The sequence below is a fragment of the Citrus clementina genome, unplaced genomic scaffold (assembly GCF_000493195.1).
Source record: "Citrus clementina cultivar Clemenules unplaced genomic scaffold, Citrus_clementina_v1.0 scaffold_4, whole genome shotgun sequence".
NCBI lineage: Eukaryota > Viridiplantae > Streptophyta > Magnoliopsida > Sapindales > Rutaceae > Citrus > Citrus x clementina.
In genome coordinates this window covers 1564396-1590624 of record NW_006262274.1, presented here as the reverse complement: position 1 = coordinate 1590624, position 26229 = coordinate 1564396, and the positions used below count along the sequence as shown (strand labels likewise).

Below are 26229 nucleotides of genomic sequence, written 5' to 3'. Positions count from 1 at the left end.
ATGAAATAATAAATAAAGAAAATGAAGCGAACAAAAGTTTAGAGATTTAATTTTTTAGTATTAGATTCTCTAATTTAAGCACTCTCTTAATTAATTAATACTTAAAATTGAGTTCAATATTATAATTTTAAGTTCTTTGATTCATTATTAATATATAAATTAGTGATTTAAGATTTTTTATTTTTATTTTTATTTTTTTCATTATTTTCTAAATTTAAATTTATTATTCTAATTTATAAATTTATTTTTTATTTTTTAAATAGAGGACTTGAATCTAGCCACACTTTTTTTCCTAAATCCTTATTGAACCTCTAATGTAGAAGGCTCCAGCTAAAGCCCGTGAAAATAGACGGACTGACCTAAGATTTTTTACCATCCCTATTGAAAAATGATAATTTATATAATCTAACTATCAAACTAAAGGAAAGAGGAAATAGTAGACAAAAATGGGTGTAAAGCTTCACCTTATAACATGCTAGAAGAATAGTGGCTGAGAAAATTTCTTGCACCAAAACCATGGGCGATAAATACGAAAAACCTGGGTCGATCTAGCTTGAGATAAACTTTTAAAGTTGTAAAATCTTGTCTTGGCTTCCATGTTTTATGCCCAAAAGAATAAAAACTTTTTATAAAATCTTAGATTTCCAAAGACGGAGAGAAATTTCAAGTTGTCAAATATGCGGGCGGCCGAAAGATTGTGTAAGCACTAATTAAGAAATGCGATGACGCCAACCATGCACAAAATTTTTAGCTTATAATCAAGTATGATTTAATTAACAGCACTTGGAAAATCTTTTAATTTTCCCTCCAGAAGCTTCTATGAACCAAACACCAAAACCAAGTCGGCACAATTTAAAAAAATTCCAACTTGAACATAGGAAATAAAAATTATCTAGGTTAAATGACTTGCCACATCCTTTTGAAAATAAAAATTATCTGATCAGTAGCTTAATATACTTGCGCAATAAGTCAATAACAGAATGCAATAAGTCATAATAAAATGCTGCTAGCAATAAGTGTTCTTAGAAACCCAAATTGTCACCGTCTATTTGATAACTGATAATCCCTTCTACACAATAACAATAAGTGTTTGACATGGAAAAAAGTGAATCCACCAGCACAGAAAGATAATTGATACACAAAACAAATTCAAACATACAAAATATAATAAAAACTTGTAATGATAATACTACTATGATTTAACGTTACTTGGTTGATACTTTGACGGACAAAATCCTAACCACCAGGTTACACTGTCATAGATATACTCACCATAGAGAAACCTTGCATGCACAACAAAAAATAAGAATGATCAAAACCTTTCTGCCAATCTGGCAGTCACTGCTCTAAGTTTTGAATACACCTTTCCAGCAGGAGATCCTAAGATGAGACTACAAAGGGAATCCCTTGCAATTTTAATATTGGCAAAGGATCCTAGTATGTGAATTTTCGAATCTGCAATCACAATCCTTGTTTTTGTGGCATTCTCGATAGCAAACTTTGTTTTGCCACCTTTACCAGATAATCTTCCTATGGCACGTGACAAATGCTCACCTCTTAGTGTCTTAACATCCTTGATCTCAAAAGATTCTATATACAGCTCATCCAAACGCAAAAGTGCAATGGCATCGATAACATCAAAACCAAGCATGAATGCATGAACAAAATCCGCACACTTCTGTAGATTACTTATGTCGGGTGTGTCTGCTCTAGTCTTCAATTCAACCCTACGAGCCTTGAGGTTCATACGGATGTCAATCTTCATCTGCTCATAAATTGGAGTGTATATTTCCATCCATATTTTCTTGAGAGGCGAGTACCGATGAGGTGTAACATTGACCTTCCGAAACTGAACTCGACCACCAGACATTTCATGAGCCTTCAATGGCCCAAACAGGGGCTTTGGTGGCAGAGACCCGGATTCATTTTGCAGTTGAGATGGAACTGTTTCAATGTCCATGGAAGTCTGCATTGTGAACAACCACAAGATCTGCTCCACAGAAAATTTAACAGATAGGAGTTACATAGAAACATCAGCAAGTTACTACCAGAAAACCTTCCATAACTCATTGATTTAATTTTCATATTTAGAACATTCAACCTTGCAAGAAAACGAACAAGAAGCGAGCAAGAACACCAACCTTTAAAAGACTAATGTTAATCAAATTCTTTCCTATTATAAACAATAGAAAAAGCCCACAAAATGTAACTTCAAACTAAAATTAAAAATAATAATAATAATTTGGGAATCAGGCAGAACATCATATTTGTTCAATACATCTCTGTTAATGTAATATTGAATTCGAGCAAACAATTAATAGCTATATACAGAATTCACGCACAAAGTTTAAAATTTTATTCATGAAGAATCATAAACATACTATCAAATTAATACAGTGAAAACCAATTAACGGACATCAATCACTCAAGCAATCACAGGTTCGGCCTAACAAAAATAAATAAATAAACAAATAGAAACCCTCGTTTTCAATCTAATACATCTGACGACTTCTTTTATTAAAAAGAAAAAAAAATGAATACGATTCAAGGTTACTAGGGTTCATACATTTTGCACCGACAGAAACTTAAATGAATGAAGAAGAGGAGGGCTGTAAATTACCAGATACGAGCTGTCTTCTCTCCCTGATCTCTATGTCGGCTAGAGCTTAGTGTGACTGTGATGAGAGGTTCAAGAGAAGAAAAGCTAAACGGTTTTGCAGCTGTCTTTGTACAATTTTTAGGGCTACGTTGTTTAATCCTTTCATATGTTAAAGGGATATTATCATTTAGATCCCTAACTATTAATATTTTATTAATTAAATACATAATTTGCAGTGCTCTGTTAACCAAGTCCTGAGAAGACCAAATTCCCAGTCTGAGGCGTTTACGTCAGCCAGTGCTGGTTAGGGATGACAAAATCCGGGTCCGGGTCCGGGTTTGGCCTTCCCGGTTCCGGACCCGGACACCATTTTCTTCTTCCCGGACCCGGATTAAAACCCGATTTTTTCATCCGGGTCCGGACCGGGTTCAACCCGGAACAATCCGGGTTTCCGGATTCCGGGTTTTGAACCCGGATCAATGAATCAGTTTCTAAAATTCTAAAAGTAAAATCTTAATACATATCCAATCAATAACACATCCGGATTGTAAATCATCCATAAACAATACAAAATTCTAAGCAACAACACATCCAATAATATAAATCCATAAATTTCAATATTTCAATTAATAAAACAAACACAAATATTTCTCCATTTTCTATGAAACCTGCAAGCAGCGGGCTTGATGTCTTGAAAGCGACGACTTTCTTGTCCTGCATGATGTGACAAAGCAAAAATAATTAGCACCTTAATCCAAGGTAAAGCCCCTGTTTGGTTGCGAAAGAAGTGAAGGAAGATCCATGGATTAGTTAAAGATTAATCAAGCCATTTGGTCTCCTGCGGCCAAATCGAATGTAAACGAATGGAGTTTAAGAGAGACAGAGAGCGGGGCAAACCGAATGAAGGAGCGGCGTTGAGGTCGAATTGCGAGCGATCTGAGAGAAGAGAGAAGACGCAAGGCGTCGACGACGGTGGCGAACCCGAGCTTGCGACGGCAGCAGCCTAGACCGATGATGATGAATAGGCACTTTTCCTGCAGCAGGCGGCAGCTGCGATACGAGAAAGAGGAATAGATAAAATTAGGTTTCTTTTTTTTGTTGTTTGTATTTATATTAATTAATTAATATAATTAAAAAAATAATATTAAAATAAGATATCCGTGTCCGGGTTCCGGATATACGGGTTAACTCAAACCTGGAACCGGACCCGGATATATCCGGGTTACTAAAATTCATTCCGGATACCGAATTTTTTACAATCCGATACGGGTTCAACCTGGCCCGGATTTTCCGGGTTCATCCGGGTCCGGGCCGGGTCCGAGTTAAACTGCCATCCCTAGTCATTGGTCTAAGGGCCCGTTTGAGATTGCTTTTAGGAGACCTAAAAGTGATTTTGAAACTCTAAAAGCTAATTTTAGTGTTTGGTAAAAAAAAATCAAAATTACTTTTGTCAAAATCAGCTTCTCCTACAGCTGATTTTGAAAAGACGAGAAGGAGTAGCTTTTAGATTGTGATTTTGAAAATCAATTTTATCATTTAATACAATTCCATAAATATCCTTAAAATTATTACTTAAATCCAAAATTATCTTTATTCAAATTGGAAACAAAATAATTTATAAAAAAATTTGTATTATAATTCATAAATATAAATTTATTAATATCAATTTATTGGTCGAATTATTATTAAATTTATTTCACTATATTATTAATCTAATTATCAATTATTTAAAAAAAATAAATATATTATAAATTTTATTTTTAGTAAAAATTATTATAATACACAAGTAAAAATATTATATGTACATGTTTTTATATATATAAGTAAATTTTATCTTATATTATGGATATTTTAGTCATTTATTTTCTCTCAGCAGTTTAACAGTAAAATTTACCAAACGTCCATAACTGCTTTCAAAACTCGCAGTACTTCTTGAAACAAAATTTACCAAACACTTAACTGATTCTCTTCACAGCTGATTATTTCTACAGCACAGCTAACAACAATTATTTTAAAAGCTACAGCATTCCCAAACTGGCCCTAAGACTAAGAAACTGTTAGATAGTTCATTTGGAAAAATTTTAAAAACACACATTTAATATAAATAAGTAAAGTGTATTCTTATTTAATAAAATATCAATACTATGGACACTCACTTAAAAACAAGTTATAGTTATTGATAATACATCAAAAGTTTGCCAAAACTCAAAAGAAACATATTAAAGTAAATCTGCTCACATTACATATAAGCACGAAGCTCCTCATAAGAAAGCGCCCAAATCAGCGTCAAGCTTCTCTCTTGCAAAACAAAAAGCTCAGCAGCCGTTACTTTCTAAAATGCACCATTGCCATGGCCAGTGTTTTCATAATGAGGTTGTTGGCCTACACTTTTTATTTGCTCTACCATGCTTTTTATTAGGGTTGTTCACAATTCTATCCGATCCGCTCAATTCGTCTGATCCGTAAAAATCTGATTCGTGGATTGGTGGATTAGATTGGATTAAAATTTTGATCATCCGCAATCAGTAGATTGGATATGGATCTACTTCTGAAAATCCGTGAATCTGCAAAAAAAATAAAAAGCATTTATTAATTTATTGAAGTTATACTACATTATTAGATAATAGGATTATATTTTTAATTTTTACCTCTTTCAATCATAGAAAACTACCTACTCTACAGTAAAGTAGAAATAAATATTAAATTTATATTTACTACTATGCTGACATGGTCTAACGATTATCATGTTTTACGGTATAAAAGGCCCACTACCTCCACCTCGAAACCTTACCAAAATTGTGTTATTCATCAAGAAATAAATATAAAAATGAGGACTGATTTGATATGTTTTCAGTAGGTATCTATCGGTGCTAAATGACTCCGAATCCGCGCTCCCCTTGAACCGTTAGAATGGAGTCCAACCCGAACAAAGCGTTAACAGAAACTCGCTTTTCCGATTTGAAGCCGCCGCTTTCCGAGCGAGTTCTCGAAGCCTTAGCTGAAGCCGGCTTTGAGTTTTGCACGCCTGTTCAAGCCGCCACAATCCCTTTGTTATGCAGCTACAAGGACGTAGCCGTGGACGCCGCCACCGGCTCTGGAAAAACCCTAGCTTTTGTCGTCCCTTTAGTGGAGATCCTCCGCCGTGCCTCTTCTGCTCGGAAACCCCACCAGGTCCAAAAGATTTTCTCACTTGTGTTTGGCTGCCTAGAAGCTTCAGGAAAATTAAATTAAAACATAGAAATTTATATTTAAATGAACTCAATGAGCTCAAATAGCTTTTTTTTAATTACTTTTTACCCAAAAAAATGCATATGAAGCTCTTTCACAGTTAAATTTTCTACAAAAACACTTCCTGATTCTTTGAAAAGCACTTTGCGTGAGCACTTTTGCTTCTCTTAGCACCGCACTAGAAAATAGTCAATAGTTCTTCCAAGTACTTGAATAGTTTTTACCTCTAGTTGTAGTTGATTCTAAATAAATTGACTGCATTGCACTGGCAATTTTATTATGTATCCAGTGAATTGCATTCGCTTTTAGTGATTACTTATGTTGATAAATTAGTTTTTGAATTGAGTGCAGATAATGGGGATGATTATCTCACCAACTAGGGAGCTATCATCGCAAATATACCATGTTGCACAGCCGTTCATCTCAACTTTACCAGATGTTAAGTCTATGCTTCTTGTGGGAGGTGTGGTGGTGAAAGCAGATGTGAAGAAAATAGAGGAGGAAGGAGCAAATTTGTTGATCGGAACACCTGGGAGGCTATATGATATAATGGAACGTATGGATGTCTTGGATTTTCGGAACCTTGAGGTAGTTGCTTGGATGGTTGATTCTCTATAGTGTATTAATTTCTAATCTTGGTTTGGATAGAGATTGATGATCTTCATTGTCTTTGCTATTTTATGGAAATCTTGGCTTCAATTCACACCTCGTTTTTGTTGTTAGTGATTATCTAGAGTACTTATAATCCATGTTGCTGAATTTATAGTTTGTCAGTTGACAATGCACAATGAGTGCATGGATCAGCTAAAATTCCTTGTAGCCTTTGTAGGGCAGTAGCCTCTGGATTTGTTTAATGAAGACAACTGGACAAATGACAGATGTTTAATGAGATTATGACTGAAGAATGCACTAATTTAGAACGTAATTTTTGAATAATTTTTCTCAAATATAATACTTGGATCTTGTACTTTGGTGACCTTATGGCTTCATCTTGTTGGTTGTGCAGATTTTGGTTCTAGATGAGGCTGACAGGCTCTTGGATATGGGATTCCAGAAACAGATCAGTTACGTCATATCTCGCCTGCCTAAACTTCGTAGAACTGGCCTTTTTTCAGCTACGCAAACTGAGGCAGTTGAAGAGCTATCCAAAGCAGGGCTGAGGAATCCTGTGAGGATTGAAGTGCGAGCAGAATCAAAATCACATCATGCATAGGCATCATCCCAGCAACTAGCCTCTTCAAAAACACCTTTAGGCCTTCATCTTGAGGTGTTGCGTGTGAATATATTTTGGTTGCAATTTACGTTGCATGTGGTTAAACAGAATTGAAACAAAATAAATTCAAATGATGATTTTTGGAATTTTAATTTGACATATTAGATCCTGGAAGACATGTATCAAACCTGGAAGTCACTTGAATTAATTTTTTATCTTCTTCTTCAAAGCCATAAAGAAAACTCTGGGTTGTGCTGAATATTCATGTTTGATGTCATTTCAGACTAATTGGATTTTTCCCCCTAATTTGACAAAAATAGTAACCCTTTGTTATGATTTGAACATTAACAGTCTTTGTAAGTTCTGCATTTATTCTGAATTAATTTCTCCTTTGATTCTGCAGTATTTGGAATGTGAATCAGATAAGAAACCATCACAACTTGTTGATCTGCTTATAAAGAACAAGTCTAAAAAGATTATAATGTACGTTCAGCATGGAAATTTCTCAGAGGATGGATGAAGCTATCTTTTTGTAGTTAATGGCCTATGATTTATCATAATTTCAAAATAGGATTAATGTATTTCTTCAGATATTTCATGGCTTGTGCTTGTGTTGACTACTGGGGAGTTGTTCTTCCACATCTGGCTGTTTTGAAGAGTCTCTCTTTGATTCCTCTTCATGGAAAGATGAAGCAGGTAGGATATTAGTTATGAAATATCCTCAGAATCTTAGATTATAATTTCAGAAGTCGGCTGGTGTATATTATCACTTATTTTGATTTATTTTCATTGCAACTAGACTGCTTGGGAGAAAGCATTAGCTTCATTTACATCTCTTTCCAGTGGCATTCTTCTATGTACGGATGTTGCTGCACGTGGACTTGACATTCCTGGTGTTGATTGTATAGTGCAGGTGACTTTGTAAATTGGAGAAAAGTAGACCAGTCATTATCCGTGTTACTTTATGTGTGGTGGTTAATGTGTTTGTTATCTTGCAGTATGATCCCCCTCAAGATCCAAATGTTTTCGTTCACAGAGTTGGTCGAACTGCTAGGTTGGGTAGACAAGGGAGCTCCATTGTTTTCCTATCACCCAAGGTGTCTTTCACCCGCATACTGACTCCCTTATCATGTACTATTCTTGTTAAAGAAAAATTTCTAGGGAAATTAATTTAATTATACTTGTTCAGGAGGAAGCTTATGTAGAATTCCTGCGGATAAGTCGGGTTCCTCTTCAAGAGAGGAAATGGTCTGATGATGCTTCTGATGTAGTTCCTGAGGTGATCATGATTTCTATCTTATTCTCTTCCATTGTTTTTGGTTTTGGCAATTTGTTCTATGTATTCCGGTGTGTGGTGAGAAGAAAATGGTTGATCCAACATAGTATCAAAACTTGTTTCAGATTCGATCTGCAGCAAAAAAAGACCGCGATGTCATGGAGAAAGGTCTCAGAGCATTTGTTTCTTATATACATGCATATAAAGAGCATCACTGCTCCTATATCTTCAGGTGACTGCTGCCTTCAATCCATAATTTCTCTCTGCATTTTTTATTGTTTCGTTATAATGTTTTTTATCTATCATATTATATAGGTGGAAAGAACTTGAGGTCGGGAAATTGGCTATGGGTTATGGCTTACTACAACTTCCTTCAATGTCTGAGGTAAAAATCCATTCTCTTTCCACCAAGGGTTTCGTCCCAGTTAAAGACATCAAGTTGGAGGACATCAAGTACAAGTAAGAACTAACAATCTGTTATCAAAATTTGTTGATTAAATAGAATCAAAGAGCCTCGTAGTTTGCATTGACAATTGACATGGAAGTCATCATAGAGGAAGAAACCCCATATTCGATATGTGAATGTCTTAAATGCTTTCACTTCACAAGCAGTCTTCTTTTTCATTTAGCAAGATATTGACTTCTTTCAATATTTTTAAAAGATAAATTTATTTTTTCAACCAAGTTCAGACAGACCATTGTTCAAAACCTTTTTTGTTTCCAAGGAAAACACGCCGCACAATTAGCTGAATTTCTTTTGCCTCTTTTTTCAGTATTGAAAGGAAAATGATGGGAAACCTTATGATTTTTGTATAAGAATCATCCAACATCACATTCCTCTTATCATTTATGCTTTTTCACATATGCAGCATTGATGGAATTATTTATTTTTTTAAGATCTGTGTAAGCCTGTGATCATAGCTGATAACTATATTAAATCAGGGTAAATCACGTGAGAAACAAAGGAAGAAGAATTTGCAAGCAAAGAAAGAGGCACAGCAGCAAGAACCAAAACGACAGAAACCGAACAAGGCCTCAGATGCTGCAACTACTGTGATGAGGAAGAAAACAGCAAAACAGAGACGTGCTACCCAGGCAATCGAAGATGAAGATGAGCTGGCTCGGGATTACCGTCTACTAAAAAAGCTAAAAAAGGGGAGTATAGAGGAAAGTGAATTTGCAAAGATGACCGGGACAGAAGAGTTGCTATAAAGTGCATTATGCAGATCACGATTCTGCAAGTTTTGATGGTGATTGGGTGTTGTCAGGCCTCAATGAAGAAAGCTACTCCCCCCAGTTTTAGTCTCTTTGGGGGGCCTAAGCAACTTGTAAGATTCAGCTGTTGATTTGTTATTATTTTCCTCTAATGATATGCATTATTGGTGTTCTGTCAGACCTCGGAGAAATTTCTTGCCTCATTGGCACTCGATACAAAAGTATTTAAATAAATTTGTAGATTTGAAGAACCGGCTCTCACGGGAGTTGCCCGTGCATTTCTTAAAAATTAGTAATTTCATATTTGATTTTGTTATATTCAGTTGAATAAATTATGCCATTAGCTATAAAGCAACCGGTACAAATGAAACTGATTGGATCCGAATTTCCAGAAATATCTTGGCTTACTTGCTCTTGCTTGTGATTGTTGGTAAAATTTACGGAACTTAATCGTAACAGAGAGATGGATAAAAGAAATATGCTTCTATAATGGTGAAGATGTCTGATTAATCTCAAGCTTCAATTTTTTCTTCACCAGCATTTGTAGAATAGTTGTTGATGTACAGTCGACTGACTGACCGACTGACTGTAAGCGATGAAGAAGACCAAGAACGAAGTCAACAAAAGCATTTAAAGGCACAGCAAAAGCGAAGCTTCCTGCCATGTTCCAAACTCACTGTCAAGACTTGACCTTCGTCTTCGTCTTCGTCTTCGTCTTCGTCGTCGTCCCATGTATCTTAATAATAAGAATACTTCATCATCTTCTTCGGACTTACATCAATCGTAAAACTCTAAAAACTCTCCGCAACTCCCTCCTCTCACTTAAAAAAACTCTCCACTCCCTCGTTCTCTTCATCACCATGTCCAATTCCAACGACGACTCCTCAGCCGTCGATCCTCCTCCGTTCGACCCATTGCAGCCGTCGATTCCCATCTCTTACCCCATTAAAACCCTCCAAGATCTTCACTCTCGCGCTTACTTTGACTCCTTTCACTACCCTTTTAATAAGTCGACTGTTCCTCTTCATCCTCTGAACGGTGCGTCTCCAACTCTACCTGCCAGGCCGAGGATTTTGGTTTGCCATGACATGCAAGGTGGCTACGTGGATGATAAGTGGGTCCAAGGTGGGACCAATGCCGACGCCTACGCTATTTGGCATTGGCATTTGATGGATGTTTTTGTTTATTTTTCTCATAGTTTGGTCACTTTGCCTCCTCCTTGTTGGACTAACACTGCTCACAGACATGGCGTTAAGGTAGTGCAATTTCTTTTTCTTTTTCTTTTTTTTAATTTATATTTCGTTCTTGAACAATAAGTGCTTAGTTAGTTGAAAATTAAAAGACATGCCTTTTATGTTTTGCTTTTGTTTTCTTTGCTTCTTGATTTTAATTTTGTGTTTGTTTAACTGTTTGTAGTGTATGGAGTTTAAGGGAGGAAATGATTGATTGTGGATAAAAACCTCATATAAGCTTTTACTCTTTGTAGTGTTTGCTTTTTCTTTATTCAACTTTATTAATGATCTTTTAATATAATATGTTCAACGACAATGTACACATCAAGACGATTTTCCTTTTTTCTGCGAGTTTGTGTGTGAGTAGGGGGTGGGGGGTTAAATTCTTGAATGAAAGATTGATCAATTATGGGAAATGACCATAGCTGTTATAACAATAATTATAGAGACTGAGCAGAAATTTTTTCGGAGGGCAAGTACTATGCTTTAAAGTTGGTGCAGTGTAAGCTCAAAATGTCTAGATGGTATCTATGATATGATTACGACATGGTGGTGCAAGGCTATCCAATTGGGAGTTTTTTTTGAATTATTATTATAGACCATGATTTGCCTTTTATTTTTTATTCCTTTGGTAGCTTGACATTTTGAATATTGATGGTGTACTTTATTCTCAATCCATGAGAGTGGTAAGTGAATGACTTGAGGAATTTTAATTGTATATGATGATATTTCTCTTGTGCTCATGGAATAATAGGTTTTAGGGACTTTCATCACAGAAGGGGATGAAGGAAAAGTTATTGCCACTGAATTGCTATCTACAAAGGAGTCTGCTCATACTTATGCTGAGCGCTTGGCAGAGCTTGCGGTTGCTTTGGGCTTTGAAGGGTGGCTGGTATAGGTTTTATTAAATCTCTGACTTTTCGATTTTATTCTAGCTTTTTTCAGTTTTAAGTACTACATAGAGTGTCATCTGTGCATTCCCTTCCAGTTGTTGATATGGGAACTGTTACTTGCAGCTTAACATGGAGGTTAAACTGGATGTAGATCAAATCCCTAACTTGAAAGAATTTGTCAGCCATTTAACTCAAACTATGCACTCCTCAGTGCCTGGATCTTTGGTTATCTGGTGAGTGTGAGCATTAGGATATGCTACGTTCTCTTGAATTTTGTGCTGTAGTAATTTGTCTTAAATTTATATTTTATCGATTAATATTGTTTTTGCAGGTATGACAGTGTTACAATTGATGGGAAACTTGAATGGCAAGATCAACTGAATGAAAAAAATAAACCTTTCTTTGATATTTGTGACGGCATATTTGTAGACTATAAATGGGAGGTAAGCCCTTATCTTTACCCCTTGTATGGAACTTAATGGTGGGTTCTTGTATTCAATAATTCTTGGGTGCCTCGTAGGAAGACTATCCAAAGCTTTCAGCAGCTGTTGCAGGTGATAGGAAGTTTGATGTCTACATGGGAATAGATGTATTTGGAAGGAACACTTTTGGAGGTGGACAATGGCATGTACGTGACCTGTTAACTTTATGAGATTTGTGAATCTTCATTTTAAAAGTTTCTTACAGTCTACGTTTTAATTCTATATTATATTATATCTAATCTTCCAATTGATTTCATTCAATGTGGACCCTATTAGGAGAAGTTTGAATTTTTCCATCGTCTAAGTCGCTTCTATGAATTTTTTCTTTTTTTTAAAAAAAAAAAAGTCTCTTCTACCCACTTGTGGTGACATACTAGTTCGGTAAGCAAGATAAATTAGCTCATCTTTCTGTCAAACCAAATTAAGATTACCTGTTTGATTGTTTTTCTTGTTGAAGTAGCATACTTCGACGTATTTCATTTATTGGTTGTGAAATTATCTTCAACTCCCATGTAATATGTACTTTTGAGTCTTTACTTACTAGACATGTTTTAAAGTATATTCACATCATGATGCCAGATATTATTATGTAAAACAGAGTTATGTAAAAGTTCTGGTAGTTTGAATTTTTTGAAGTGTGGAAAGTTTTCTTTCGTAACTATATTCTTTGTAAATCAGACAAATGTCGCTCTGGATGTGATAAAGAAGGATGATGTGTCAGCTGCCATATTTGCTCCTGGATGGATCTATGAGACTAAGCAGTCACCTGACTTTCAGACTGCTCAAAATCAGTAATCCTCCTATCCTTTGTGAAATTCCATGAATGTGGAAGTTCTGCGCACATACACACACAGCTGCTATGTATTTTTGCTACTATCAGTATACCCTGTTTACTGTATTTCACATAGGTGGGAACAGCACTCATCTGGGACGCCATATGGACCCTTTTCTTAGGAGCATAAATAGCTGAAAAATGTCACTATTCACTTCTGAACTTATTCTCGTCTTCAAAACTTTCCTCTTTTTCCTCATAGCAACAGATTTTCATATCTTTTAGTGTTAAACCTGAACAAATTTTCAAAATTTGCTGAATTCTTTCAATGATACTTGGGTTCCTCTTACCTGTACCTGTCCCGGATTATGATTTATGTTCTGTTTTACTACTTCAATTATTTGAAGATCTTTCCAATGCTGCTCATCTATAGCAGTGTAACTCTTACTTTCATTGTTGAGATAGTTTCCTCTAATATCTATACAATTGTTTGGTAAGCTTCATTTTCATATACCTTCGTTTCTGCAGTTGGTGGTCCCTTGTTGAAAAGTCATGGGGAATTCTACAAAATTACCCCAAAGTATTACCATTCTACTCAAATTTTGATCAGGTAGCAACGATGTGAAATTTCATACTCTGTTCTTGTATTTAAAACCTTAATGCTGGGCACCAGTCAATTGCTGCTCATAAGATGCCAGTTCATAGGATATTGACCATCACAACATTGTTCAGGGTCATGGTTTACATATTTCTCTTGAGGGTGAGCAAATGTTAGACAGTCCGTGGAATAACATTTCTTCCCAAGGCTTTCAGGTAAGCACTGATTAGACCTGTGTTTCTTTTGTTGTTACTTTTTGTAGTTTAAAATTGTGGTCATATTGACAATAATAATATTCATACTACTCCAGAAATGAAAATGTTCTACGTAAACATGACCTGTTGTTGCTCTAGCCATCAAACTCTTTATCCGCTTTAACTTTCCCCTATGCTTGTGGCAGCCTATGCTTGAGTTTAAAGATGACCCTAATCCAGATACTATTCAAGTCCTTGTTGAGTAAGTTTTAAAGATCGTATATTTCTCCTAATATTTGTAAAATCTGAACTGATTTACAGTTTCCATTTCCATGGATGGTATGCCACATGATATACATTTTCTTATGTGGGTAATGGGAAGTTGTCTAAGCCATTAAGTACTGTAATCTGATTTGATAAATTTTGATCTTTCTGTGATACATCAGATTATAGGTCTTATCATGAGAATAAGAAAGTATGTTGTCCCAAAGGATGAAAAATGGTCTGCTCAACCTCTTGCACAGCTCTATTTTTCCTGCCATCAAAACTCAAGTGCAAAGCATCCAAAGTAAAATTAGATCTAAGCATGGAATTAGAATACATCAGTATCTCCATGTTTTGGTGGGATTGCTGTTAGTTCCTTAAGCTATCATACATTACCTCAACAGTGCATTCCTCGTTCACAATCTCTATTTTTCATTAATTTGTTTAGGGTAAACTTCAATTCATCCCCAAATAAAATAACCAGCTTCAATTTACCCCTCAAAAGTGTGAAACCCCAATTTACCCCCATTTTCGTTCAGAAAATGAGGGTAAATGGAGGGCTTCTTGAGGAATTTTTTTGTCTTCTTAACAGCAAAAGGGGGTAGATTAAAGATTGTCATTCTAAGTAGGGGATTAATTGAAGTTTACCCATTGATCTATACCGTGCATCAAAGCTCTGCCTCACCTAATCATTTATTTGCTATTGTAGTTTCAAGGAAGCATCGTATAGTGGAGGGGGGAATGTAACGTTTAAAGGAACTCTTGAAGAGAATGCCAGTTTCATTGCAAGGCTTTTTCAGGCAGAGCTTCTGTTGGGGAATTTTCCTGTTTATATCACATATTCTGTAAGCTATTTCTTTATAGATCAAGAAGGAAAATCACAATTTCAAATGATTATTACTAGCTTTAATACTAGACTTAAGTTCTATGTTGATGTCTTACGTTCACCTGGCCATTTGATGAGAACATTCGTGCTGAGATTGATTCAATGCCTGCATTCTGAAACTAGAAACTTAGAACATTCTGTACACAAGCAGGCATTAGGATCCATGCAAGAACTTTGAGTTACTTTTTCTTTTTCCCACCAATTACCTTAGTATAATCCACAGTGTAATTCTACTTCCATCTAGACTAACTGTGAGAATTACCACCATTGCAGGTAAAATCAGAAGAAACTTCTCTACTTGGCCTCCTTCTCGAGTTCTCTTCGGCCAGAAAAGAAAGAAAGTCAGTACTTCTTGCATCCCGTAGAATTGACCAATCTTCAACCAAATTCAGTGAATTGATTGTTCCACGCCAAGTTAAAATGCTAGAAACTACCACAGAATGGGCCACATGGGAAGCTAGAATTATAATGGATGGATACGCAATAACAGGAATCAGTGCTGTATGCTACATGCCAGAGCCTAGCAGGCGGACTCTAGAGTCCACATCAAATGTTCAAGATAATGCATCAGTTCACACTCCGGCAGAATACTTTGCAATCCTTGGGGATATTTCTATTAAAACTAGTGGACAGAACTCAGACTTCCCTCTGTCTAGTTCATGGCTCGTTGAGGCACAATATGTTAAATTTGCTTCAGATTCTCAGGGTACTAAAACACTAAGTGCTAAGATCATCTGGAAACTAAAAGACGGGAATGATTCTGTATTCCCCCAATATAATATCTATCTTGGGAAACCAGCAAAACAGGCAGTCGGAAGTCTGGATGGAAGGGTAGAGTCAACACAAGAGTATCTTGGGGTGGCACGAGTTGAATCATTTTACATTTCTAACCTCATCATTCCTTCAAACACTGATACTCTCAAGTTCATTATTCAAGTATGCAGTGTTGAGGGGACAAGCCAGAATCTGGACAAGTCTCCATTTCTTCTACTGGATGTCAAAGATAAGTAATCTTAATATTCTAGCACTTTATCATCCCCCTTAAAAGAAGAATAATGTTGTTTGTATCTGGCAACTGTTGTATGATTGTCCAAGAAATGGACAAGTCTCCGTTTCTTATACTGGATGTCAAAGATAAGTAATCTTAATATTCTAGCACTTTATCATCCCCTTAAAAGAAGAATAATGTTGTTTGTATCTGGCAACTGTTGTATGATTATTCCTTACACTAAAACTGTTCTGTGATGACACATTGGCATTAGTAATATGTTTACCACACAACAAGCTTCTCCATTTTTTCTACCGAAAAAGAGCAGAGCTGAGTTAGTCAAAACTGGAGACTATCGTTTTTGGTCTAGGTAATATTTTTCTCGAGTTCAGTGAGTCCCCAACACATAGACTAAACAAAGATATTGAAAGAGGGTATAGGCATACATGGCTTGAAGAATCAAGAACACTGGACTCTGCGCTTAGTTCCAAAACTAACTGCTATAGAACAATGAAAAGGAAGAGCTATTCTGTGAACAGGGCCTTAAATAAATGGAACCTATATGAAATAAGAATGATCAAGAAATAAGATAATTAATCGAAAGAATGAAAGATATTTGATTGAATTGGTAAGTATTATCCTCGAGCCCTCAAAAGAGAAAATGAGGATTCCATATCTTTCTTGTCTCCCTTGAGAATTATAAAAAGAAAAAGAAAAAAACATGGAAGTTGATTTTTTTTTTTTTTAAAAAAAAAAAGGCAAGCGCGTTCCTTAGTCTTTTCATGGTGACTTTTAATTAAATTCTGTTTCTTTAAACTTCATTTGACTCTCACTTAACCTATATCCTGATCTGGCCGGTGGGAAGTTCATTCATGTACTAAACCAAAATGGGTCAATTTTCTTAGAAGTTCTATGCCTGAATTTTGTCTTATTTATTAGATAATTAAATCTTATGGCTTCTTTTCGGCTGCCTTGACTTTTTCATAAGAATGGTCGAGTCTTTGATGTGCATATTATCAAACAGAATCATGTGAACTTGCACAGACATTTAAGCTGTGAACAGTATATGATGTGAATTTTTGGTGTCAACAGTTGACACCGTCTATGGGGAACGTTGAAAAAAAAAAACCTCATTTCTTGAAACACAAAATGCCTATGGCCTCCGCCATTTCCTTCATAATAGTGACTCAAGACTTGAATGGCACTGTTCCTCTAGATCCTCTGAAGATGTTGGCACCAATAATCCCAAGGATGACAGAGATCAAGTTGAAAATGAATTAGCTCCTCTAACTTGAGGACATGCATTAGTGGCAAGAACAATTAGAATATGCTCTCAACGACAAATGATAGCTCGTACAACAACTCATAGAGGAGCTTCGCTCAACTAAGTGACCATACCAACGAAGGGAACAAACCTACAATGAGCACATTTGCACAAATTACCGACATCAGTCTCAAGAGGTTATAATTGGTAGACTTGATAAGAGACAACGCTATGATGATCTCCGACGACATGATCAACAGCATGAAAGTGCTCGGTGTTACGATCATTGAAGACATATTGCAGCAGAAAAAGGGAAGCAAAAAGTAATTATCCCGACGCTCTGGTAATTCGTCATGAACACTTATTAAATCTAGTAACGGGGAAGAAATAGCAAGAAGATATATTGGAACATCCATTTGGAAGTTGAAAGAAATGATTAACAGTAAAAATTTGGTAAAATCTTCGGTGAAAAAACTACTTTAATTGGATTACCTTTGTCATTTTATCATTTTATGAACAATAACTTCATTAATTTTTTTTTTCTTAAAAATCAAATCTATTAACATGCTTTGGTTAAACAATTCAATTAGATAACTATGAGATTAATGCCAAACTAATTCATTCTAAGTTCTAGTGCAAAGACTGACGAGTGTACAAAGTTCTAATCAATTTATAACCTCCTATCTCATCCAAGATTTAAACACGGGTGACTAATTAAATAAAAATGCTTGAAATCACTCAACCGAATTCTAGGTCAAACGCCTCTATAATCTATACTCTAATATTACATTATTGGAAAATAAAAAAATAATATGCGAAAGTGATTTGCATTTAATTAATTAAAATATTAGTCTCTTACTTGATTAATGTTAATACGAGTTAAAGCTTCTAAATTGCATCGCAATACGATGGTGTTTTATAACCTACTATTAAAAAACTTAAAAGATTAAATAACTGCTAACACACTAATGGCATAGTTAGAATTCGTTATTTGGGACTTCGGCACTTTTCCCACCATTATTGCTTGTTTTTTCAGAAAACAAGTATTCATACAAATAAAAATATTAAAAAAAAAATTGGAAGAACGTGATATTAAGAATAAAATAATAGTATAATACTGTTTAAGTTAAACAATTATATCTAATTAACTAAAGATACATGGTTCTACACGAAGTTAGCCCTTCGCTAGCTAAGCCGGTGCTCCTTGCATATGTAGGCAGCAGCGCCTTTCATCATGTTGTTGCCAAGGATTCCAGCAATGTTCTGGTGGCGATGATGACGTGGATAAGGTCGCCATCGTTTGAGTGGGGAGCTCTCGGGTTTTGGGTTGCTTTGTGTGGTGGTTTACAAAGTAAAATATAGGGTACACAAACATGGTGTTTTTAATCACAGAATTGATCGAAGTTATTTCTGATAACAATTTCGCAGACATCAATTACAGCATCTCGTATTTGTCTCGGTATCTAGCATAACACATTGCATAGATCAGTTAATGGCACAAGGATTTCTGGCGTCATAAGTTCTAGATGAGGGAATTTCGCTGCCGACTCAATTTCACACATCCTACCACACTTGTAACCCTTACTTCTCTTGTAAGACCACACCATTGTGTTGAAAAGTCAAAGAGTTTTGGTTGAAAAAGAAAAGTGAGTCACATGTATTGTTTTTGTTTTTCAAAGTCGGCACCAAATTGCAAACTGTAAAATATTTGGCATTTGACAATCTTGCACCAAATGAAGAAAAATAGAAAAGTTAGCAAAATTTGTCAAATTGACCGAGATGAAGATTGACAAATTGCAGAGGGATTAGGTGGAATAGTGCAAGCTTAAAGCCTATAAATTGAAGCCATTTCTTCATTCTAAATTATCCCAAAATTGTTAAGCTTATAAGTTTATAAGCTTTTAAGAGTTCTGAGAGTGTGAGCAATTGAAAAGTGTGTGTGAGAATACTAGGTGTATTTGGGTTCTGAAAAAGTGAGATTTCTTTACTCAAATTTGTTAATAATACGATTATTTTTCTCTTGCTCCCATGAATGTAGGTTTAATTACCGAACCACATAAATTTTGTGTCCATTATTGTTCTATAATTATTTGGTGCGCTTAATTCCGCATTCCGCGCACAACACATTGGACTTCCCGTAAAATGTGATTTACAAGGATCATCTTCTCCTACCTCACAGCATTCTCAAGCAAGTCTTTCAGAAACTCAACATCTACCTCACGCCCCTCAAACCCAATGAATGATACTCCTCTAAGATTTAAATGAGGATCATCCTTGATGTTTTGTACGTATATACAAGGTTCCACTGCATGGGATAACAGCAGACAAGGGATTAACACATTCGTATCATAAATATGCGATTTGAAAATGAAATAGGAACACTCTTATGGGGAAACCATTTAACCAGACACGTGCACACAGAATCAAAAGTGAAATTTTATTGTTCAGCAATTCAAACAACAAATATTTCAAATTTCAAATCAAAAGAAGGGGAAACATCCACCTTCAACGTGAATTCCTAAAATAAAGGAGATGCTTTCAAAAAAGCAACATGGAGATGATAGCAATCTCGATCAGCTGTAGCCAAAGTCATTTCCAAATGCTTCAGATTAGGAAATTTAGAAATACATAGAAGTCTCCATATTGGCTAATGCACGAGGGTAATGTAAAAATAAAAAGAATAAAATTGAACCTACTTACAGTAACAGGCATCGGGTTTACTTTCAGTGTACTTAATTGTGGAAGAAAACTACCAACAAGCGCGTAGATCAACTAACATGGATTGTTCTAGCTTAACTGGCATTAAAAAATTGAACCTCCAAGCACTTCAAATAGAGTGATCGGCCAGAGACTCTAATACGCATCAATCTCTCAGTAACCTTCGGCCTTAACTCCCCAAGCAACGGACAGTAATATAGCAAATAATGAAGAGTCTCTTCAGGTATATCAACATCGGTTAAACGCAGGGACATAAGTGAACTGAAGCTGGAAGTATCTGAATATGGTGAAAAAGTATGTAACTCATGATCGCCTTTCTTTGACTCATTAAAGTCTAACTCAAGCCTTTGATGAATCCAACTATCAACATCATAATCAGACTTAAGGGGGCAACAAATTCTTAACTATTGTAAATATTTAGTTTGAAGTAATCCCAAAATTGCATCAACAAGATTTATAAAGTTTCGCCTTTTCACGGGAATGAAATAATTATCTTCAGATTTGTAATGGATCAGAAAAAATTGCCAAGCGCCGAATTTAGTAGGGGTTGATAAAGTCCAAAGAACCAGTGAAAGATCTCCATAAATATCGCCATCTGTATGATAAAACGTTGGCTCTTGCTGCCTCATCAATTGTTAAGCGAGATAAAATACTTATCAAAATATCATCTGGCAATTCACCAATACGATCATCCATGCTCTTTTTAGGGGCAAAATGTCAAATTTTTTAATGTTTTGAGCTGGGGTTTAGACTAGACTCAACAGGCATAGTCCTCATCCTTTAGGAAATTATATTAGACAATTTATGGAGCGTTGATCAACGAAATTTTGACGGACGACGTCGTTTGGTTCTAAGCGGATTGGACTTGATTCAATTTTTGAAACTTCACTAATCAAACGTTGTAAAATATGTACAAAATTTTGTCGACTCTTATCTTTATTTTCATCCTGTAACTTAAAAGTTGCCATAGAAAAAAAAATTAGTTATTGTTGGATTTTAATACATCACTAGTTAGATCACTGTTTTTTTATCAACGGTTTAGACTGTAGATTGTTTAGACAAATATTTTGAGGATAAATAATAGACTAAAAGATTAGTGCTATTGTCAAACTTTTGACATTCAATGCGTTTAACGCATTGATTTGCATTATTACATTAACTGTATTACATCTTTTTATTTGTTAATGTGTTAAAATTTTGTATTTTTTTATTTATTAGTAGCATATTTGCTCTGTTAAAAAGAAAATATTTTTATTTGATTATATATATATATATATATATATATATATATATATATATATATATATATATATATATATATTGAAAGGTACAATAATGGGAAACAACTAAGTTACAACAAACGTAACTTACATCAACGATCAACCTATGAGTTGTTTCCCATAACGCATTAGTTATTTGGCTAACTACAATTGAGCTAGATAAAAAAATTATTTATTGGTTACTACAAGTTATATCATATGTAATTTAATAAGATCCACGATGATGATATTGAGTAAAAAAAAAAATCAAATGTGTAACTGTTATAACATTTATACAACTGTTATTTTTAAAGTTTTTTTTTATGATATAATTGTATGGAATGAAGAGGTGCTACCCTCGAATAGTTGTATCTTACATTCGATACAAATTTATCACATGGTAATAAGATCGTAGTGAAAAGTCGATGAGGACTATTATACATAACATACAACTGTTGTAAGATTAATGAATGGATGAAATTTCTTTATCTAGTTAGATCATTGCGCTTCTTTATTCCATTCTTCTTCCCACTTGTCCGACTTGTCTTCTTAGTGATGTATATTATACATAACATACATAACATACAAATGTCGTAAGAAGAAGAAGAAGAAGAAGCACAAGAGCATAAATAAAGGTTGATGTGCCAATGAGTTACAGAATAGAAAAACCTTTGTTGCAAAATATCTTCCTCTTAAGTTGAAGATTGTCGGCAAAAAGTCTTGATCTAACACATTTTTACTTTGAAAAAATGTTAAAATTATGATTGATGATACAACTACAAACTCTTATACAAATTTATTTTATACAAAATGATGTGGCATCAATTCATTGGTTGAATGAAAACATAAAATAATATAAATAAATTATGTGGGGCAAGAGATATTTATTTTAACCAATTTTATTATGGCACATCAATTTATACAAAATAAGTTTGTACAAGAGTTTTTGACTATATCATTACTCTAAAATTATTTAAATTCTGCATTAAAGTTAAGGTTGTGAAGGCATTATTAGATAATCAGATTTTATCTATTTTATTTGATTTTCTAATCATTTAGCAGTGTAACATATGATACAAATAGATATCATAGTTGGACCCTACAAACATTTATATTTGTTTTTTCAATTTTTTTTTTAATTGAACCGTGTTTAGTTAATTGAAGCTAGGAGTCAAATTAAGCCATAACAGGGGTGGGTGGGTGTGCGGATTATTTGATAGTCGTTGTGACTTCATCTTAAGGGGGGAAATTTCTATAGATTTATCCGATAAAAAGATTAAAAAAAATCTGAGCATATTTAAAAGCGCATTACGAATATTTATTAGTAACTCAATTTTGCATTTTTCCCTTTTTTTGACTTGCCTTTAGAGATATATTTATATATGTATATATACACACACACCTTCGCTGTAAAATTGAAGATTGGGTAAGCAATTATGGAAGTACCCATTAAGCCATAATCAAGCCACAATTAGTAAAAGCAAGAAGTGCAGAAGGAGCGAGTGACAACTCTCACACGTGCTCCAACGCATCAAATTTCGCAATTCAAAACCTGTCCCACAGACAAAATCCTGACTCATCACCAATCACATCCGTCCATCACCAAACTCCAATTAAAGTTTCATCCCTGATCTACCCTTCGCATCACCAGCTATTTACATCAGCTGCCCCTTTGCGACTTTAGTTTGCTGCTAAAGCACAGATGTCTTGTTTCAACGACCAGTCCCTAATTTTCCAATAAGGATAATCATTTCCGTCGAAAAATGGAGGTCTAGTGATAGATTGGCCTTCCATGATGGTTGAGCTAATTTGGGTTCTATGGATCATCATCATCGTCATCATCGTCGTCATCATGGTCATCATCATCATCGTCATCATCATCATCATCATCATCATCATCATCATCGTCATCGTCATCATCATCGTCATCGTCGTTATCATCATCGTCGTCGTCATCATCATCATCGTCGTCGTCATCATGATCATCATCATCATCATCATCATGATCATCATCATCGTTGTCATCATCATCATCATCATCATCGTTGTCATCATCATAATCATAATAATTTGGGAATCAGGCAGAACATCATATTTGTTCAATACATCTCTGTTAATGTAATATTGAATTCGAGCACACAAATAATAGTTGTATACAGAATTCACGCACAAAATTTATAATTTTATTCATGAAGAATCAAAAACATACTATCAAATTAACACAGTGAAAACCAATTAACGGACATCAATCAGTCAAGCAATCACAGGTTCGGCCTAACAAAAATAAATAAATAAATAGAACTCGTTTTCAATCTAATACATATGACGACTTCTTCTATTAAAAAGAAAAAAAAAAGTACTATTCAAGGTTAGTAGGGTTTATACATTTTGCATCGACAGAAAGTTAAATGAATGACGAAGAGAAGGGCTGTTAAGTTACCAGATACGAGCCGTCTTCTCTCCTCGATGTCTATGTCGGCTACTGCTTAGTGTGATGAGAGGTTCAAGAGAAGAAAAGCTAAAGGGTTTTGCAGCCGCTTGTCTTTGTACAATTTATAGGGCTTTTAAACGACGTTGTTTAATCCTTTTTACTATTTATGAATGGTTTTCGTTTATTATGGGGATATTATCATTTAGATCCCTGCCCATTAATATTTTATTAATTAAATGCATAATTTGCAGTGCTCTGTTAACCAAGTCCTCATAAGAAGACCAAATTCCCGGTCTCAGGAGTTTACGTTAGTGAGTGCTGGTCATTGGTCTAAGATTAAGAAACTGTTTGGTAGTTCATTTGGAAAAATTTTAAAAACACACATTTAATATAAATAAGTAAATTATATTCTTATTTAATAAAATATCAATACTATGGACACTCACTTTCTAAAATGCACCATTCTCTACCCACCCATAAAATCCTAAAACCTTAAAACACCATTACCATGGCCAGTGCTTTCCTAATGAGGTTGTTGGCCTACACTTCTTATTTGCTTACCCACATTAGTTTTTATTGTGTGGATTTCGAAAAAACCATAAATACATGAAAACTCAAACCCACAACTTCATTTCAAATAGTGTACACAAATGACTAAGCAATAGACTCAGGACTAGTTTAGAATTCTTGTAGTGGATGGAATAAGATGTTTTATGTTGTGCGGTTGAAATAAGTTGCTAGTTGAAAAAATTCAAAATACAAGTTTGCAACCCAAGAGGGGGGGTGAATTGGAAATTTAAAAATTATCCTAGCAAATTCACACAACAAGTAATCTAATGTCTTAATAAAAATTGAAAGCAATAAGTTCAACAAAAGCACAATAATTAAAGAGTAAAGGAGAAGAGAAACAAACACATGAATTTTTACGTGGTTCGGCAATCCCCGCCTATGTCCACGCCTCCAAGCGATCCAAACTTGAGGATTCCACTATCCAAGCCTTTCTAAGACTTCAAACGTTTACAATTGACTTCAAGGTGTCAATGAACTTTTACAACAAGAGATTATATCTTCAATCTCTTCACCCCAAGTGTTTTTCACACTTGTACTCTCACAATTTGATGAGAAATGAAAAACACAACAATGAATCTCTCTTTAAGAGTGGATATACAAATTGAAGAACAAAGATGATTTAATGAATGATGATTCAAGAAGTTGAAGCTCAATATATGTTGTGTGCACTTGTTCTTGCTTGCTTGGATTTGCAAAAATGAATTGGTTTTGAGTTTATATAGTTTGAACTCAAAAACTAGCCGTTACTCACAGTGCATTATTTTTTGAAATTATAGTTTGACCTCAAAACTTTACAAAACTATACTACGGCCCAAAACGTTATGAAACTTTACAAATAAGTCCAATTTCAGAATTTCTAAATAATATTTTGTTAATCCCAAAACTTTTTGAAATTATGATATGCCAAAGATGCTATGACACTTTTCAAATAAGTCATTTACCAAAATTTCAAGCAATACTTGTTTATTTCAAAGTATTCAAAATTCTTTCAATTAAACCATAAACTTTGAAAAACAACCAATTTCATAAAATCATTTTTCCATTAAATATGAAATATTTATAATGTGAAAATAATGATTTATTTAAAAAACTAAAAACAATCAATTTCATAAAATCATTTTTCCATTAAATATAAAACCTTTATAATGTAAAAATAATGATTTATTTAAAATGTATAAAAACTAATTTGAGCTTAAAAGATTAATCATTCTTAATCTTGTTTGTTATCATCAAAATCAATATTATGGAAACATATATGTTAACAATCTCCCCCTTTTTTATGATGACAAACATTTCATGTATTTAAAGAATGATTTCACAAAAATAATTTGAGCTTAAAAAATATATCATTCTTAATCTTGTTTGTTATCATCAAAATCAACATTATGAAAACATATATGTTAACAAAAATAACTCAGTGTTTAGTAAATTGTGTTATTGTAATTACTTTCAGTTTTTTTAAAAAAAAAGTATGTGTCTTTGGTAAATTTATTATCAAAGTACTATTTTATTATATAATGGCCTAAATAAACATAAGTGTAAATTTTCTTTTGTTTGTATATAAGCATATAAGAGTTTGTGAAAAAGTAAGATATACTTATCCTTTTGTTAAAATATTAAAATTACAATAAAAAATTAAAAAAGTGTGGTACTCTATTTAATAAGTTGTTTATAAAAAACTTTAAAAGTCTGCTGCAAAAATGTAGAAACTTATAAAATAAATAACATTTTAAAAAATTTATCAAACACCATTTTTACCAAAACTTATGAAATAAATTATTTATAGCATTTTAACTATAATCCCAAAGGGGGTTCTAATGATGGCTACTTTTGTCCATTGACTATAAAATTAGTAAAAAATAGAAAAATAAAAAAATTGACTATACAACAGAACTTCATTAAATTAATACTCGATAAATTCATAATCTTGATTAAATAATTACTTTTTTCTCCCAACTTGGGACCAACATGATAACTTAATCATTTGAGAAGTTATTAAATAAAAAACTTTCAAAACATTCTTGTTTTTCTACCGACCCAATTAATAGGTATATTAATAATTACCTGAATTGAAACTAAATATATATCATATGTCTATGAGGTTTTTGATAAATAAATTTTCAATGTTTCGTGCTTGAAATTAATTT

At 34.2% G+C, this 26229-nt stretch overlaps 3 protein-coding genes and 1 pseudogene across 5 annotated transcripts; 2 read left to right on the top strand and 2 right to left on the bottom strand.

The window, feature by feature from the left end:
* Window positions 1-1012: 1012 nt before the first annotated feature.
* On the bottom strand, window positions 1013-3674 carry LOC18044757 (RNA-binding protein pno1). 2 transcript variants are annotated; one of them, XM_024186706.1, is made up of 3 exons: window positions 3497-3674; window positions 2621-3313; window positions 1013-1990 (listed from the first exon to the last, which is right to left on the bottom strand). In XM_024186706.1, exon 3 carries the CDS (start codon window positions 1970-1972, stop codon window positions 1313-1315), a length of 660 nt encoding a protein of 219 aa, XP_024042474.1. In that variant the 5' UTR covers window positions 1973-1990; window positions 2621-3313; window positions 3497-3674; the 3' UTR covers window positions 1013-1312. The 2 variants fall into 2 exon arrangements, with proteins under 2 accessions (XP_024042474.1, XP_024042475.1); XM_024186707.1 differs by having other exon boundaries at window positions 3268-3313.
* A 1734-nt stretch (window positions 3675-5408) lies between these two features.
* LOC18044756 (DEAD-box ATP-dependent RNA helicase 18) lies at window positions 5409-9765 on the top strand. The gene is given in 11 exon segments (XM_024185303.1): window positions 5409-5770; window positions 6179-6415; window positions 6834-7094; window positions 7444-7523; window positions 7631-7736; window positions 7840-7953; window positions 8039-8137; window positions 8230-8319; window positions 8442-8548; window positions 8632-8774; window positions 9257-9765. Coding segments are annotated over 11 exon segments (1770 nt in total). The 5' UTR covers window positions 5409-5509; the 3' UTR covers window positions 9529-9765.
* LOC18044755 (cytosolic endo-beta-N-acetylglucosaminidase 1) lies at window positions 9585-16102 on the top strand. Of its 2 annotated transcripts, XM_024185300.1 has the most exons (12): window positions 9585-9644; window positions 10070-10787; window positions 11518-11655; window positions 11780-11889; window positions 11988-12099; window positions 12177-12284; window positions 12817-12929; window positions 13439-13520; window positions 13643-13723; window positions 13909-13964; window positions 14676-14811; window positions 15126-16102. In XM_024185300.1, exons 2-12 carry the CDS (start codon window positions 10194-10196, stop codon window positions 15861-15863), a joined length of 2268 nt encoding a protein of 755 aa, XP_024041068.1. In that variant the 5' UTR covers window positions 9585-9644; window positions 10070-10193; the 3' UTR covers window positions 15864-16102. The 2 variants fall into 2 exon arrangements, with proteins under 2 accessions (XP_024041068.1, XP_006435810.1); XM_006435747.2 differs by lacking the exon at window positions 9585-9644 and having other exon boundaries at window positions 9948-10787.
* Window positions 16103-19896: 3794 nt separating this feature from the next.
* On the bottom strand, window positions 19897-20518 carry LOC112098899 (annotated as a pseudogene).
* Window positions 20519-26229: the final 5711 nt, after the last annotated feature.